General features: G+C 40.3%; 1 protein-coding gene across 6 annotated transcripts in view; it reads right to left on the minus strand.

The window, feature by feature from the left end:
* Positions 1 to 17252, minus strand: part of NMRAL1 (NmrA like redox sensor 1) — a 158691-nt gene that overhangs the window by 54983 nt on the left and 86456 nt on the right. For all 6 annotated transcript variants that reach the window (XM_044060693.1, XM_044060692.1, XM_044060695.1 and 3 more), the window contains exon 5: positions 14128 to 14318. In XM_044060693.1, the coding sequence (XP_043916628.1) occupies positions 14128 to 14318 (191 nt within the window). The remainder of the gene's footprint in view (positions 1 to 14127; positions 14319 to 17252) is intronic.

The following is a 17252-nucleotide window of genomic DNA, read 5'->3' on the forward strand; positions in this document are numbered from 1 at the left end:
TAATGCTGTGGTAGTACTGTGGGAAGGTCTGAATCCATGCTGGGATGGGGATAATAGGTTGTTGTGAAGGAGGCAATTCATTAGTTGTGAGTGGACTACTCTCTCAAATTTTTGATAGGGGTGATAGTATTGCAATGGGGCGGTAGTTTGTAAGTTCAAGGGAGTATCCCCCTTTGTGTAATGGTATTATGCGAGATATTTTCCATGAGTTGGGTACTTTGCATTCAGTTATAGACTGGTTTAGGAGGATGGACACTGGATAGGCTATGGCCTCTGCGGTAATTCTGCTGGTAGTTTGTCTACTGCTGGGGTTGCTGATTTCAGTTTTTTGGAGGAGTTTAGTACTGACTGGTTTTAGTACTGACTGGTTTTAGGGAGAAACTAGGTGTATTGCTTTCTTGCTTTCCGTATTGGAAAGGGTGGGGGCTGTTGACATTGGGCAAGTGCTAGTGGTTTGGGTATTTGGCTAGGGATTGGATATTTTCAGTGAAGTATTTGTTAAAGTGGGTGGGGATGTTGTGTGGATTGTTTGGTAGTAGTGGAGAAGGGGTGAAAGGTAACTATCAATTTTATGCGTTTTTTTTGGCTCGATTATGTAGTTCATGGTACCTTCGTTTTAGGGTAGGCGTTTTGTGTTTGTGAAATTGCAACCAGGCTGTCTCTTTCTTTCATTAAGGACCTGGTGTCTTGATGGCCATGGTGCGTGGTTGGTTTTAATTCTGGTGGTCCTGGGTGGTGCATGGGAGTTCAGGATGTTTAGGAAGGTGGAAGTATTCTACAGCTTCATCTAGTGCTAAGTATTTTAGGGGAGTCCATATACAGGATTTGAGTGAATTTATTAAGTCCTGAGCTCTGAAGTATTTTTTGTTTCGTATGACCTTGACAATGGGTTGACTAGTTAGGTGGGGTCGATTCCTAATCCGGTATGTTGCTTGATGGTCACTTAGGCTGTCAGGGAGACTACCTGAGAGATGGGCTTGAGTGGGGTCAGATACTAGTATCCAATCCAAGACTGACTGTCGTTTAGAGGTTTCATCTGTTCTTGTAGGAGTATTGATAATTTGGGTAAAACCATGGAGGTTAATATGGGTGGTGGGGTTTTGGCTGTTCCAGTCAGACCAATCAATGTTAAAGTCACCTGCAAGAATGGATGAAAACCACTCATCCACAGGAAACCACTTTAGTAGGTTTTCAAGTAAATTAGTGTTATTGCCTGGTGGTATATAACCTCCAGCTATTATGATTTGTTTGTTGGGGTTTAGTTTCAGTCTAGCTAATATAAGTTCTATGTCTTGGATTTCTCGAGACTTGTGTTCAATTTGTTCTATAGAGAGGGGACTTTGGAAAAGGATGGCTACACCCGCTCCTTTTTTTCCTGACCTATCTTTACGTATTATATCACAGCCAGGGGCAGTTATTTCGTTGTGGTGGTGGTTGGGCTTAAGCCAAGTTTCAGTTAATACTATGATGTCAGATTTGTATAGGGCTAGTAGGGCATGGAGATCATGTGTTTTGTTGAGTATGCTTCTTATATTTTTGTTTAGGAGGGATGAGGTAGGTCGAACATATATTGGATTGGGGTTTGATGGATAGGTGCTATTGCAAGTGTTGGGTCCTGGATTTGGGTGAATGTCACCGCAACATGACAGTTTTTGTAGTATGTGGAGGTAGAGTTTGTTTAGTTTACGAGTTGTTTTGACTATTTTATTGGGGGAGTTTGCTCGAAGTTTGTAGGGGATATTTCCATATAGATAGGAAGGTGGTGGAGAGGGGGAAGAGGTCACTCTGTGTTGGTGGCGAGTAGGTAGCAGTGGACGTAGTGATAGTTGAGTCAGTTTGCCATGGTGGTGGAAGGCTGATATAAAGATGTGTGTGGCAGGATGAGAGCATGGACAGGAAGAGGAGATAAGAGGCCTAATGTGTGTAATAGGGTGTGTAGAAGGTGGTTGGTTGAAGTGCAGGCCATATTGTTTAGTTATGAGGTGGGTTATGGACTAGGATAGGGTTGAAATATGGTAGAGATTGAGTTCAAATATAGGGTGTGGTATCCAATTTGGGATGTGTAGAGAAGGGTTTGATGGGCGGTATTGGTGTGAGGGATACTTAGATTTACTGTGCGATTGGATAGCTGTGATGGAGGAGTGGCTAGGGGTGTGGTGTATAGCTATAAATATAATTGATGTGGGGTGGGTGAGAATGGGGGTAGGGTAGGCGAACGGAGCGGGGACGAACCGGGCCAGTCCCAAAACAATCAGTTCCACAGGTAAAATTGTTCTTAAATTTATTTTGGTGGAAATGCTATTTGACTTATAAATTTAAGTGTAGGATTCTCAGTTCAGCTGGGTTGGTTAGCTGCTCAGTCTGTTCACAATGGTGTCTGGGAGAACTAGAACTACTGATGTTAAGATAAGGTATTTTACTTCTTTATTTCCTTTACTTTAGTTTAAAGTTACTCTGTTTTATAGGAAGCAGCTTGGAATTAGGGATTGATGGAAGATACTGCCATCTTATATCCTCAACATATCCTTATATCTATTTCACAACCACCAGGAAATTTAAGAAAATTTTACCTATATTTAAACTAAAACATTGTTTAAAACACCAGACAATATATGCCAATTCGACCTGTTAACATATTCAAAAATAGACCACAACACAAGAGCTCATTATTTCAACTATCCAGACCACTGCTTAAATCATAACTTTCCTATTACTCTTTTCCTATAACTTACTCCAAATTTCCATCCCCCTACGTTTACTTTATTATACTTCACACATACACATTTCACTTATGACTTATTCACTAACCTTCCACAAAACAACCTTACTATCATACAAGCACTCGTTTCCTTTTATCCAATTCCCAACTTTCATTTAATCTTTTAGCTTCCTTCCCAAATACCTCCCCTCTAACTCCCATACTGCTCTGCCCTATATTGATTCAACATAGTCACACCTCTCTCTAACAGGGCCTGATTCATCATTTCATCTATTTTTCCCCAAACCATCTTCACTTCTACTTATTTCAAACTACATCCTTATACTCTAGCCTTTTCAACCCCTTTTTATTGCATTCTAGAGAAGATATTAGCATACATCTCAAATGTCTAGACTTTCACATAATGTCCAGATTTTTACTTCATATTTTTGGTAAGTTTCTCAAACTGTGGTTTTATGACAAAATCATCACTAGATGATGATTAAAGTCACTAAATAATGACATTGATTGGAATTTCAAACTTCATATTCTCCAGAAAAATGCATGTTAAAACAAATCCTGTTATTTTAGCAACTGTCGAAAATTTATAAAAGCAATATTTAAAATCTAGCCCTATTTTTGGGCCTTTGTCTAGATTTCTTGCACTAAGAGGCGGAGGGGTATAGACACTAGGACAACACAACTCTTCCTTACAAGAAGATACTCATTTCCTACCTACTCTATCAGTGTTTGGACTCCACCACCACTAAAGTATCCTACTGGCCTGCAACTTTTTTTCCTTCTTGATCCCTACCTTCCCACTACCAGACATAATATGGATCCATTTACTTAATCATGCTACTCCTCTGCTTATCCTCCGTTCGTGTCTCCTCCTACTGGGCCATCTCTCTCAATCGAACATGACTAATAGCTAAACATCGCTCCAACTCTGTCCCAACCACCTAATCTTACTTGCCTCCCTACATTCTACACACATCTCAAACCTATTTATTAACACACCCTCACCTTTACTCCAAATATAGAGAAATCAAATCCATTTCAACTCAAAACAAAAGTGGAAAAATACTCTCCAAAAACACAAGTATCAATAATCCTCCAACACACTAAAAACCTTCTAGAAGACATTCACCCTAATCCTGGCCTCACACTAATCCCAGCCCTACCCATCACAACCATCCCGGCCTCACACTAATCCCAGCCCTACCCATCACAACCATCAAGACAATACTCTTCCACAAACTACTCTAACCCTACGATGGTCAACCCCCCCAACCCCGGTACTCCACTTTTGCTACCATAAATGTTAGAAGCACAAGTAGCAAAGTTGCTGAACCTTCATTACCTTGATTAACAAAACATACACCTGATATTCTCAAACTGAAACTTGTCTTAAACCTGTTAAAAACTCTTACATCTCCCAGCATAACCATATTAAAACAAACATCACCACCAGCTTTCCTCTTTATATTTCCCAACTACCACCACATTTCCCCTTATAATAAACCAATGCCAAAATTCAATTCACCAGAGCTCATTAAATTTTCCTGAAATTAAATTATAAATAAATATGTATTACTGTTCTTTTACATCCCTCCTGGCGACAATACAGCTATACTGAAAGACTATGTGCAGTGGATACAATTCCACAAAAACAAATTCCACAAAAACAAATTCCACAAAAACAAACAAAACATTACTAGGTGACATGAATGTCAATTGGTTGGAGACCAACTCCCATACATCTAGCAGAACTTATTTGGTTTCACGCAACTAATTAACCCCACACATTACAGCAAGACCAATTCCCTATTAAACTAGATCCTAGTATCAGACTCTAGCAAATATACCACCAAAGGTACAATGCTCATCTCAGTGATCATATCCCAATATATACAACCAGACATCTCAACACACCCACTTAAAACAGCATGTTTATATAACACACAACCTTTCCAAGTTTAACCTAGAACTGATTACCCTATTGTCTACTAACTTGAACTTCCTAAAATTCCTCCTCTTAGATGATGCTGTAATGGAATTCAGTACAACTTTCCTGAATAGCCTTAACCTTCCTAAAAGGAAGGGACTAAAAAATAATGCAATTTGGCTATCCAAAGCATGGAACTGACAAAAATATAAAACACATTAAACGTCAGAATGATTTGTAATTGTACAAAAGCAAATAAAGGAAGACAAAAAAAATAAATAAATAAATAAATAACTTTTTAGAATAACAGTAAGTCCAACCATAGAGAAGGTCAGAACAGCCATTAGAGAAGGTCAGAACAGCCATTAGAGAAGGTCAGAACAGCCAATAAAGAAAGCTTGCATCCTGGCCAAAATTTAAACCCTAACCCATCAATTGACCACTCGAAACTGCAATACAATTCAACTCTTATTTCAACCAATAGTACAGCCATCTTTAAAACCAAGGAATCCCCAACACGAAAGAATGTTCTTAAGTTCCCCAAGTATTACTTAACACCAGACTATCCTCTGCTTAAAGCTACTTTCCATGTGTTTATCATTGTCAATAAGTCATCCATAGAGTTATTTTTCAGTGTTCTACACTCAACAAATGGTAAAGAACAAAATGAGGTAGGTGGGCACCACTCAAATCATGAAAAAAAACACCCGCGTGCACACACTATATGAAGGCACTTTCCTGTGCAATTTTGTTTTTACAGGCAAAACAATTCATGACAAAAAAAAAAATACAACTGTCAATCATGACCTAATTACTAAACATTCCATCAAAATCAACACCTGCTTGCTTAATGTAGATGCCCTGCTCAGTGGCCTTGTTACAGGTTTAGACCTCTTATGTGGCAGAAAGTTCAATTACTGTGTAACAAGCATAGATAGCCATTTATATCAAATTTCTATTATTCTTAGTTATACTGCACAGCAAGGTTACTAATGTGACAAGCCACACAGTCCTAAGTCACATTTTTATACAACAAATGGAGACGGAAGGGAAGTCTCCTATAGGATTTTAACAATACCTTTTTACATTACAAACTGGGACAGACAACTCTCATAGGATGTGTACAGCTTAATGAATCTAGTCACGTAAAACAAGCTGTTTATATATGTTAGGAGACTAGCCTTAATTGTGATGCTGCAAAAGACCTTTCATGGATGCAGGACATAACTCACTATGTTTGGCTATTTGCTGGTGGATTTTACACTGAACCCCTCGGTAAGTAGGACAGCGATTAACCTTAAGGAAGGAATCATTTGAGCTACTAGAAAGCAAATCTGATCAAGAGTTTATTGTGTCATCAAAAGGGAATTTAGAAGATGTTACAGTACATACTGTGGGCCAGGTCTAAGCCTGCAGAAAGTTTGAGAAACTGAACAGTTTTTCAGAAATTAACAGTAATGTAGGTAGGTGACTGGAATTTAGTGTGTACAGTAGATTCAGTGTAATCAGGACCCAAGGGAATTAAACCCCAGCAGTGGGCAAATGTGGTGTGTGTGTGCCTGTGTGTGGTAGGCGTATGAAGAATGTGCAGAGAGCCCTGACAGCACCGCACTGTGTGCTCACACAAAAAATCTTTTTCCAGACTACTTAAAAATTTCTATATATAAAAAAATACTGGCATTTATTAGATTCACTGGAAACTCAACCCTGCAGTTATAACAGATCATGCTTTTAAGTGTTACAGTTCCATTTAATCAATACTTCACCAAGAATTTGGAAGACAAACATGTATGTGTTTGATGGAATACAGTTCCTAGACAATTTTTAAGTCAGATGAGAAGTGTAGGGACATTTAACACAGATTCTAGAAAACAGAAGTGTATGAGAATAGATTTGACTAGTTCCTGAATGAAGCACTATAGAAGAAAAATGGGAACAACTTTTAGCAGCAACAATTAAGATGAACACAAGAATACAAGTGAAGGTACTGCAGGGGCAGAACTGAAGTTTGACAGCTCAGGAGAAAATAATCTACATTATAATACAGTAACAAGTTATGCCAGCTCACTGGAAATATTTAGTGCTTGAGCTTTGACAGCACAAGACAGTAAGGATTGTATCTAGAGACAAAATAGTCCCATAGACACTGACCTGCTTTGTAACCTACTATACCAAATTCAGAAAGATCTGCCAGAGGAGAGTGAAGATCACAATATAAACCTATTTTGGTGCCTTAGAACTAGTTAGTTGTGACCAAGCAGTTTCATTAATAGCAGCTTTGACAGTGGAAAAGTGTGATTAATTCTAAAATAGCAAAGCAAGGAAAGACCTCAAGCCTTGATTATCTACTTATAGAAATCTCAGTTGGGATAGGAAAGACTGGATTGTAATCTCACTACATCCAGAATCCAGGTTTTGTGGAGCAAAAGTTAATTTTGAAAACTGGAAAGGATCCATCACAGTTCAGCTCACCAGTGTCTCTCAAAATATGCCCCCCCAAGGCAACACACAATCGAACGGTATTACTCATAGGTGACTCCATTGTGAGACAAACAGATGTTGTCCCAACTCCAGACTGGATAAGGAAAAGGTCATGGTCAGCTGTCAGGATCCACCACATCACACATGCACCTAAGTCTCTCAACAGGCACTTTTATGACTGCCAGTCCATGTAGGTGTAAACGAGACGTACCTCACTAGACTATATGAAGAGAGACCTAACTGAGCTCGTTGATTGTGTGTTGTCTGTAGCCTTAAGCAACATTCTACCTTCACCTAGGATGATGCCTCGATACAGACAAAAATGATGGTCTTCAACAATTGGCTTAGAGATCCAGTACCTGTCAGCCTGGGATGATGTGGCTGATAGCCTCCACCTGTCACCTTTGGGCTTTCGGCTACCTTCCCCATACTGCTTTTTTAGCCAATGTCGCAAAAAACAAAATTCCAGATGTAAAAATATACCCCAAAACAACCTTAACAGGTTATGAGGAATCTAAATCTGAAACTGCACTCACTGGAAGTGCTCCTTAGTTTTGGAAGATGCAGACATCTGTGCAGTTACACAGTTACAGAGACCTGGTTCAAGGCTGCAGAGAGCTCACTAGCCATACCAGGATATAATGGCTTCCACATGTTCAGACTACAAAATGAATGCGTGATATCTAGAGGAGTATCAATATCCAAAGACAAAGAAACACAGGCTGTACCCTCTTCCTCAAAAGAGAGCAGTTGGAACAAAATTCTGACAAAATTGAAAAAACAAGTTTCAATGATAAAAGCACGTCACAAACGTATCACAACTCACTGGTTAGCGCTTTAGTTTAGGCAGTGTAAACTTCTTCAGACAAACTGTTATGCATCACACATTTAAATAGTCATATTGTGCATCTGATTAAATGAACCCCTTAAGTGATATTGCCTAAATGTTCTTTGTATACTCTATGTACAACTAAAAGAACAGATACTTATAAAACACAAATTATCTTTAACAATAGATAAAAAGTATAAAATGACAAGTCACTTAAAATATTTTTCACACTGCATGCATACACCTATTCCAAACTGAACTTAATTCTACTAATCTATATATCAAATTCAAAATAATACATATGTCATGTTATTCCTCCTCTACAATTTCTTTCAAGGGCATTCAATTGGCCAGGTATCAATGAGAGAACATCAATTACTCCAGTATTGAAATTGAAGGCCCTTGAAAGAACACCCATACAATTTTATTGACTCAGATGTTCCTGATAGAATAAACCTGCCTGGTGGACATCTGCTAAAGCTAACTACGAATCTAGATTAGCATCCCTAGCTAAGAATAACCATAAGGCATTCTTTAGCTACATCTGAAACCTTCAAGAAAAAGCCCAGATTTGCACTGAACTGGTCTTTTAGTGAATGGTACCACGTATACTGAATCAGTGGAAATAGCCAACCTACTAGCAGACAGATTCAGTGAAAATTTCTCCCCCCTGTCCCCGCCACATATACACAAACATTCCTACCACTTATTTTCCACCTAGTATCTCTAAAGAGCAGGTCTAAACCGCTCTCTCCAAAGTGAAACACACAGCCTCTATGGGGCCTGATAACATCCAAAGCTGTGTTCTCAATTGTTTAAAACAGGAGTTAGCAATGCCATTGGGTACTCTTCAACCACAGCCTAAGCAATGGTTTTGTCCCTACTGAATGAAAACAGCTACAGTCATCTCCTTGCACAAGGGGGGGGGGTGCGTCCACTGACCCACCAAAGGAACTATAGACCCATTACCCTTACCCAGCCTTATCTGCAACGCCATGGAGAGAATCATCATGGACCTTAAGAATATAGGAGACCTTCAAGCACTTGACCAGACCCAGTTTGGTTTTGTTCCAAGGATATCCTGCCTGTTGAACCTGGTGGACAGAGATTGTCAAAGCCCTGGATGAAGGCAAATCTGTGCATACAGCCTACCTAGACTTGGCCGGGTGTATATTAGAAGCATGACAATGCTTCTAAGCAAATATGGAAAGAGTGACACATTCATCGAATCACATTTAAGCGATTTGATGAATATGTCATAGGGCAAGGAGATGGTTGGCCAACTTCACAGAGTTGCCCTTTCCTTCCCTATAGTGTGATCTCAGAGTTGGTGTATGTAGTTAGGGGGGTATGGGGGCAGAGCCCCCCCCCCCCGTTTATGATGTTAAATTACTTTTTTTTAGAAAACGGCCACGCAAGTTTTTTCCCCTAGGGGCCATTCGCTACTTTTTTTTTTTTTTTTTTTAGTTTTCATGCATTATGTGTCTACTTATGTAGTCGCGCATATGCACATTCATTCTTATAATATAGACCAGACTTGGCCACAATCCCCCACTCATGCATCATAGAAAAACTCACCCAGCTGGGGGTCAACCCATATACACTCAGGTGGATTGCAAACTTGCTCAGACAGAACACAGAGTCAAAACTGGGAACTCCCATCTCCACAGGCAGACCAGTTACCAGTGGTGTTCCACAGAGATCAGTGCTGGGGCTCCTATTGTTTGGAATCTACTTCTCAGAAGTACAGGTAAAAACAAAAAGGTCTGTGGCTAATAAAGTATGCTGATGACTGCAAACTGGTACAAACTACACGGAGTCCACAAACGATGTCAACATTCTACCATGAAGACTTATGTAAACCAGTGATTAGTCATGGTCTTACACAATGCAAAAAATGCATCATTCCCTTTGGCAAAGGCAATGCCCCTGCAGATTACCATAGTAATAAACACCCTAAGCTCTAAAATCAGTGGTGAGAGATTTTTAGCACACAGGTTGACAGCAACCTTACTTTTGATCACCATGTCCCTATAGTGGTAAGGCGGCTATCTATGTTACTCGCCTCATAACCAAGGGCATAGCTTTCAAAATAAGAGGTTATAATCCCCCTGTACTCTTCCCTGAGGCCAAATACAGCAGTAAAATGCTCCCTTTGGGATACACCTAAACATATACCTGCAGAGACCCCAAAGGTTCCACTCGAAAATTCAGGGTCTTCAGCAAGTCTTACATGGACAGACTGAAATCACTGTCACTATACTCTGTACTGCATAGACTACTCAGAAGTGACCTGTGCCTTGCATACAGAGCAACTTCTGATCCTGCCTCAATGGAAATGCTGCACATTCGCGAGTCAAATGGTACATGATTCACTCACTCTAGGGACCGTAACCTATCATATGACATCAAAAGGACTTGCTAGAGAGACTGATACATCTGCCAGAGGTTGCCTCTCCTCTGAAATAAGCTTACTATACAGGTTAAACAGAGCCCTTTGTTTACCCCTAGCGCAACTTGGATGCTTGGATGGGAAACCACTAATTCACCCCCAGAAGTTTCACCTGTGTCCCTCTTAGATGGGGGGGGGGGGGGGTTCATATTGATTTATGTCTGCTTAAGAGACAATATCTCTAGCCCCTTAAGGGAACAAGAGTTGAACTTGGCTAGGCTTGTAAGTACCCTAGGGCCATTAGCCTAGTAACCTCCTATGAGCCTAAAAAAACTGATGTCAATCCTAAACCATAATTACAAAACATTCACTCATTTGAGATAGTGTTGAGGAATCCCTGGCTATCAGATGGGTTGTGTTTCAGGCTGAACATTTAGTAATTTAACTTAGATCAAATATGCATCCTGGTCAGTCTAGCAATTACTCATAACTAGCCTGGATTCAGAACAAGCTTTTGATTGGGTGAACAGGTGGTCTTTACATATTACAGTTGGCAGGTTCCACGGAGTCTAATGACATGATTAAGGTACTATACAGGGATGTCGCAGCTAGAAAAATGTACAAACTTTATGGATCTGTTAAGTCAGGAAACCAAACAACTTTGCCTGTTATTTATGCCACACTTGCTGCCTCTGTTAGCAAGGCTAAAGATAACACCTTTGCAAACTACAAAAATGCATTATAAACCCACCACACTATGTAGATGGCTCTGATTTAGAACTGCAAAGCAAAGAAGTCTTGAGGTACCCTTGTATAACCTGCAAGACTTGATGGAGCAGGAAGCTGACTGTTATGCATGCTACCCGCTGTTAAGAAAACCCAAAGCTGATAAAACAAGATGCAACATTTACAAGCCATGAAATATCCATTTCCAACAAACTAATATTTTTGTTGAGAGACAGTATTTTAATGGGGACAGGATGAAATCGTAAGATGTCAGAAAACCTATTCTGAAGTGAAACCTCTGAAATTCAGCTTGAGAAAAAAGCACTGAAGAACCCCCCCCCCCCAAAAAAAAAATCAAATTGACAGTTCTGACAGAGAATCGGTATTGGAATGAGAGGGGAAGATTTTTCTATTTGTAGTCAGTGAAATTAACTCCTTAGCAAATCCTAGCAAGTATTCCTCTTCCACAGTAAACAGGAGAGCAACATCTTACAGGGAGTCTTCAGGAAAACTACTGAAAAAAAGCACATAGCAGGGACAGTAACCCAGAAATCAAACATGCTAGTCCAGCTATGCAGTAACCCCCCCCCCCCAAAAGACTGACTAGAGTGTTCCTCCCTTATTCATGGACGGCATCCTCACTGCCACAGAGGATGCATTGTAGCTGCAAGAGGTGCTACATCAGGGGAACTGAGAGACATGGCAAATGGCCAACTGCTTCATGGTTTTGCTGAAAAAGAAGCATGAAAAATGGGTACCAGAGCCTGTGAGAATAGGTAAACCTAAGAGAAATAAGGATTCTGAGGAGGGGGGGGGGTCCCTCAACCCAGTATCTTGGCCCTAAATGCACCAATTCTACATAAATATGTAGAAAAGGATTTAAACAAAAACAGATTTTACAGAAGTTCTCTCAAGCATCCAGAACAACCTCCCTTACAAAGTATGACAGGCAATAAAAAAAGATTTTTCTAGCATAAAATTCACAGCAAAAACACAGGTTTCAGAATAATGAATTTCTGAGCACTTCTCCGGCTGGGTACTTATCTGCCCAGTCTTGCAGGTTCGCTAGTTCCAAGAAGTCCAGTCAGGGAGCACCATTCAGCAGGGAAGAAAGCTCTGAAGCTTTTGGTGCGCAAACTACCTTGCTCTTGGTGCATCTGCTTTGGGTATAAAATACACAAGCAAACACTTCCCAAGCAAAAATACTAAACTTTCTGGACTACGTTGCATACTTGGAAGACAAACATATGTCCTCCCACTGTTCCCTTGAAATGAGTTTTACAGTCTCCTCCTAATCTTTTCTAACCTCATCCAATTGATTCTTATAGGTCGTGCAATACTTTATGCACCCTACCAACTTCAAAAAGAAAACTGTACCAGCAGGTCTTTCACTTAGAATTCCTTATCCCTTTTTCTTTGCCTATACTATCAATCCCTGGTAGGGAAGGCAGATGCTAGCCTGCAGTCTGTCATTTTGGTCTCATCCCAGTCTATAACCTTACCCTTTTAGGTTACTTGCACTGAATACTTTGGGTTCTTTTGCCAGTGTTCACCAGTAAATCCCAGCCTCCTCTTGCCTATTTTCTGCACCTCTACATGCAGTCATTCCCGTTTGCAACATTTTTCCACTCTCATGTTGGCTAGTTCTTAGAATACTTACTGCTACTTTATGAATAATACTCTATACATTTTTTTATTCTCCTTAAGAATCTGCTTCAAAGAAAAAAAAAATAATTCTATCCTTATTTCTTGAGCTTCCTCCCTTGCTTTGTCACCCCCCCCCCTTTCTGTTTTGAATTATAACCTTCCTGCCAGTGTTATGTACATGAGGCTTAACTGTGTAGCGCTAAAATAAATAGCCCTTCAAAATCAGGCAATCCTAAAACTACCTTGTTCTATTGGAAGGATCAGTTTTATCCCACTTAACTCCTCCCGTATTCTCCACTGGAGATTTTTCACTCAAAGCTCCATTTTTTGTGACTGTGCAGACTCGCATTTTCCTTACTAGTGACTCAGATGCCCAAACCAGTAATCAAAGGTCTTCTGTGCTGTAGTTGGGGCTTTATTCTTATGCATCATGGCGCCTTCATAAGTAGATGTTTCACAACAGTGGAGGAATGGTCTGAGCCAATGTCAGTCTACCCATTCTGGAAGGTAGTGGTTCTGTTCAAGGCAAACTTACTGGAGAAGCATGTACAGCAGGGATATGCAGTAGCGGACAACCTTCATGGGGTGCGGGTGAGAATGCAAATACCAACACATCAGCTAGCAGAGCAGAAATGATGCCAGAAAAGTCAAAGTATTCCTTATAGCTTCACCACAAACATCTCTCACCCTAGCAGTGGGGAAGGGATGGTAACAGTGGCAGTCAGATGGTTGGCAGGCAAGGGGGGCAGAAATTAAATGCTAGCAACCTCCCAAGCTCTATACACTAACCTCAGAGCACTCTAACCTTAGCTACAGAAGAAATTCCTTCAGCCCTCGTAAATGACCAAGAGAAGCCACTGCACAAACACAGAAATTACCCAGAGGGTGCTGCATACCCACCAGGCCCTCTCCTCTCTCGTTTCTTCAATACTCCTCCATCCTTCCTGTACGTAAAAACATTCTGTACTCCCAACACCTGTAAGCCTCCTTTCTGCTCACAAATCCAACACACTAGTTATTAAGGCAACAGTTCCTCCCAATACTGCATGCCCATCGGCAAAATTATTTGACAAGTTTATGATTGGCAAACTGTAACTCTTCACTTTCCTGCTGTATCAATATCTGGCACATGACTAGCACAGCCTGCTATTCCCTTCTGCAACTATACCGCTTCCCTGTGACTGAAGGAGCAAGTTGCTACTTGACAGTTTACTGAAGCTTTAGTGATGCAACAGCTTGTAAGAATAATGTTTTGAACTGTAGGTTTATTCATTTTCTAACCATGTTGTCACTGAAGAGTCACTTCAATCCAGCTGGACTGAGCTTGTCAACATACTAAAGACTTTAATATTACGCAGGAATAATAAAACAGCAACGTCAGTCAAGAAAAATTAATGTCAACATACCTCAGCATCTATTACATTTTTTCCGGAGTATTTGGAGATTATTTTGGCATATTCCTTACAGGTTAGTCTGTCACTGCTCAGGCCGATGTCTTTACCAATATACTTCTTAGGTGACTTCAGAATGCTAACTATAACTGGTCCAAGATCAGCAACGGACATGCCATCCATTGGGACATCCCCTAGAGGCAGAGCTTAAAACAAAACAAAGACACCTTAAATGTAAATACCAAAAAAGCTGACTAATATTCTATACATATCTATACATACCTATACATACATACCTATACATACCTATACATACATACCTATACATACATACCTATACATACACACACACACACACACACACACACACACACACACACACACACACACACACACTACATTACACAGCATGATGAAGTGTAGAAAACAAGAGGCAAACAACTATACAATCACTGTCCTGAGTAAGCCAATCATCCTTAAATTTAATCTTTGGGCAACGATGCAGTTCATCATAACACAATTACTGCTTAATGTACACATCCAGGTTTTCATCGGTGCTAGTACGGGTATTTTCATGTCTTCTTCCTCTGCAGTATCTGGCTGAAATACAGACAAACCAAAAGTGTAGGACATAACACTACCACCACCATAGCGATGATAATAGGTTAAACCTAACAGAATATAAAGAAGTCATAAAAGGATTGAGTCAACGCGATGAATAAAATACACCGTCCTTTTAATAGTAAAAATGTGAGCACTTTTGCAGTATAAATACTGCTTCAGACATAAAACTGACATCACTGTTTAAATAGTAGAATGAAAACATCACATTCAATAGGGAGTCTCCTGTGGAATAAAAAGTTGCAAGTACATGTAAAAGACTTTAAATCCAAATACATAAAAATCTCATAGCAGCTGTTAGGAGCCATAGCAAAATCTGCTTGTATAGCTTCCTTTGTTTTTCATTCAAACCTTTACCCCTATCTGCTTGTTTCATAGTTTAGTACTAGGCTATCTGCCCTGGGGCATTTATAAGCCTAGCCATAGTGATGTGGCTTTCGCCACCCCATGTAATGGTACAAAAGTGTACAGAAGAGATTTAGAATACTGTGCCTCTGTCTAGTACTGACACAGTGAAGACCCATTTACATAACAGAATTAGTTTACTGTGCCTCTGTCTAGTAGTGACACAGAGATGACCCCCGGGGTAAACCTACGATCTCCCATCCACTCGTCAAGATTTCTCTTGAAGAGAGTCAATGAGGGGCTCTGCCTAACATGAACTGGGATTCTGTTCCAGAGTATGGGAAGCCTCTGAGTTATGAATCTGTCCCTCCAGCATGTCCTATTCATATTTGTGCTGAGGTTTAAATCTTTAGCTCTCGTGGTTTTGATGGATTTGGATTTTTTGAGGTGGAGCATGTCCATCAATTCCTGATTGGACATGGCCTTGTACGTCAGGCACAGATCACCTCTGAGTATGTGGTATGCTACTGAATAGAGCTGGAGTTTCTTTAGTCTGGCAGCGTATGACATATGTTGGAGACCCTTGATCCTCTTGGTGAGGTAGATCAAGAATCTTGATATAGAGCATGTTCTACTGTAGCTGATTTGTAAAGAACAGATGTTTAAAAGTGAAAAGAAAGTTGCTGCATACACCACTGCATTAGTAAGTTTAAGTGCTGCGTGTTCCTCTTTTAAACAATAAACTGAGTGAAAAGAATATTTCATAATGGCTCTGTGATAGCTTCTAAGGATTACAGTGCAATTCTTTCCTTGTCCTAGACTGAAAATTCCAGTGGATGGTATATGATGGAGTGAGGTCCTCAGAGTTCCCCTTTGTAGCCTAGAGGATCACAGTTCCCAAACCTAACACACATCATGCCATTCATAGTCTTATACAAACATATGGTCTCTCAAGGTCACTAAAAATCACAGCAAAAACAGATGCTCATTGTTATGTAACTGATGCAGTAGCCAAAACTATACAAAATGTACCTTGTCAAGAACTGGATGTCAGGCCAGCTTCCACAGTTTTAGGGCACCTTCCATGTGCATGTACATCCATTGGAGCTCAAGACCAAGCTGGTATAAACGTAGATGTACACATGCCAAAAACTGCAATCTTCTTGCTGTTGTGAGGTTACTAGTAAGACTTGATCTTTGCTGTCTCTTCACAGGTTCAGCAGTCTGCTAGTTTCAAGTGGACAGATAAGTACCTTGCTGGGGACTTCCTTCCTATTTTTTGCAAGAAAACTGTCTATAAGAAAGGGTAAGTGTTTGTATAGTCACTAAATTCCCTTTAATTTCTCCACACATCCTGTCTTTTTTGCTTTGTGGAGGAGCACAACATTCAGTCCTCTTCTATGTCCCAAAGGCCTTATGAGCAGGCATAATTCTTTACTGTTAACTTTTAGAAAAAACAACTTACGGCTTTAGCACTTAAAAGTTATGGAGCAGGATTCCATTTCCTCAGATGTCCCTCCTCTGGTCCCCAAGAAAAGAAAAGTTTATAGAGAGGCTTTGGCTCCATTCTGACACCCTCTCTGCCTTGGCCTTTAATGGGCAACTTAGCTGTGGCTATATTCATGCACTCAAGACCATCTCTCAGCTTCTCTTGACTCCTGTCGTGTTGCTACTTGTAAAGCTGCCAAGAGTGTTGCTACTTGTAAAGCTGCCAAGAGCCAAGAGACAAGAATGTCTTCCTAGACCACTCACTCATCTGCTTTGGGCAGGGAAGAACTTTTTCTTGCAGGGACCAGAGAAAGGGATGGACATCCAATCTTTGCAGAGCTGGCCTGAGGAATAGGATACCCAAGGAGATGACCATATGTTGAGTGTTCTTTTTCTTTAGAGACTTCCAGGAAGAGCATACATCTGTTTCTTCAACCCCTTCATTAAAGGATGCTACAGAATAATATATTTCTTTTGCCAGGGGCTTATTTAAAGCCATTCATGGGTGTTTATTGTCTAATGGCCATTAGAGCCATTATCTATCAGAGAAATAGGAGCCAGACCAGGGGTGTATTTCCAATTATCCATCCATTGGCCCAGGAACTCTACTTCACTTGGGTGGGAGCCTATTCCAGAAGATGAGAAATCTCTGGGAAACGTATCCGTCTCCCCCAGGATGTTCTGTT

The sequence above is a fragment of the Protopterus annectens genome, chromosome 2.part0, assembly GCF_019279795.1.
Source record: "Protopterus annectens isolate FY-2018-M chromosome 2.part0, PAN1.0, whole genome shotgun sequence".
In the NCBI taxonomy this organism is placed as follows: Eukaryota; Metazoa; Chordata; order Ceratodontiformes; family Protopteridae; genus Protopterus; species Protopterus annectens.